The sequence below is a fragment of the Myotis davidii genome, unplaced genomic scaffold (assembly GCF_000327345.1).
Source record: "Myotis davidii unplaced genomic scaffold, ASM32734v1 scaffold889, whole genome shotgun sequence".
Taxonomy (NCBI): Eukaryota; Metazoa; Chordata; class Mammalia; order Chiroptera; family Vespertilionidae; genus Myotis; species Myotis davidii.
The window spans coordinates 3,178-4,313 of record NW_006299519.1 but is presented as its reverse complement, the minus strand read 5'-3'; the positions used below and the strand labels follow the sequence as shown (position 1 = coordinate 4,313).

Here is a 1,136-nt window from a genome sequence, read left to right as displayed (position 1 = left end):
GAGAGAGAGAGAGAGAGAAGTAACAATGATGAGAGAGAATCATGGATTGGCTGCCTCCTACACATCCCCCACTGGGGATCGAGCCTGCAACCCGGGCATGTGCCCTGACGAGGAATCAAACCCAGACCTCCTGAATCATAGGTGGACACTGAACCATGCCAGCTGGGCTGTAGCCAATCTTAATTGTGTCTTTCACAAATGTCCAGAAGTGAAACTGCCTGTAAAAAAGTCTATATATTTTTTGATTGACTTTAGAGACAGGGAGAGAGGGCGAGAGAGAAACATCAATTTGCTGTTTCACTGACTGATGCATTCATTGGTTGATTATTGTATGTGCCCTGAGCAGGGATTGAGGCCGCAACCTTGGCCTATTGGGAAGATGCTCTATCCACTTAGCGACCCTGCCAGAGTGAAAGTCTGTATATTTGAAGGCTTTCAGTAAATATTCCCCACGGACCCTCCGACTGAACAGCATGGGGGTCAAGTGTCTCCATTCTAGAATATGGCATCTCCCTCTCCAATATAGCGTCGCTCACCCCCAGGTGGTGGTTCAAGGCAGTGGGTCTCACCCTCATGACGCCCTCTATTGGTTTGCAGATCCCCTGGAAACATAGCCATGGCCCTTTTCGTCCACCGCAATTGCCAGGTAGTGAGTTTCGCCCTCAACACCCTTGGATGGATGTTCTCCATGATTTCCATGGGCCTGGCCAGGTGGCGATTGTGGTACATCTCTGCCCCCTCCCAGGGGCTGGCATGCATAGGGATGTGGAAGGTCTGCACTTACCAGTCCGCCAACCTCCACAGCAGAAAAATAGAGTGTCACCGCTACACCTACAGTGACACCTACCTACCGCTTGATATCCGCATCGCTCAGAACCTGCTGCTGGCTGCCAGCCTCCTCGGGCTCCTGGGGAAAGTGCTCATGGTCCCGGGTCTGCGGAGAGTGTACGCGGGACAGCTTCAGAAGGACACCACCTGCAATCTGTTCTTCACTTCCGGAGTCCTGAGCATCATAGCGGGTGCATTTATCCTCACTGCTGTGACCTGGAACTACCACTCCGTGTTCAATGAAGAGGGCGTACGCTTTCCGTCATCCTTCCACATCCCCTTCAGGCCGGACAGGCAGGAGACCGGAA

The 1,136-nt window shown here is 52.6% G+C and overlaps 1 protein-coding gene across 1 annotated transcript; it reads left to right on the top strand.

The window, feature by feature from the left end:
* Window positions 1–616: 616 nt before the first annotated feature.
* On the top strand, window positions 617–1,132 carry LOC102766876 (claudin-34-like; the record flags this gene model as incomplete). The annotated part of the gene is made up of 1 exon (XM_006775224.2): window positions 617–1,132. A coding segment is annotated over exon 1 (516 nt), but the record flags the coding sequence as incomplete, so codon positions are not given.
* Window positions 1,133–1,136: the final 4 nt, after the last annotated feature.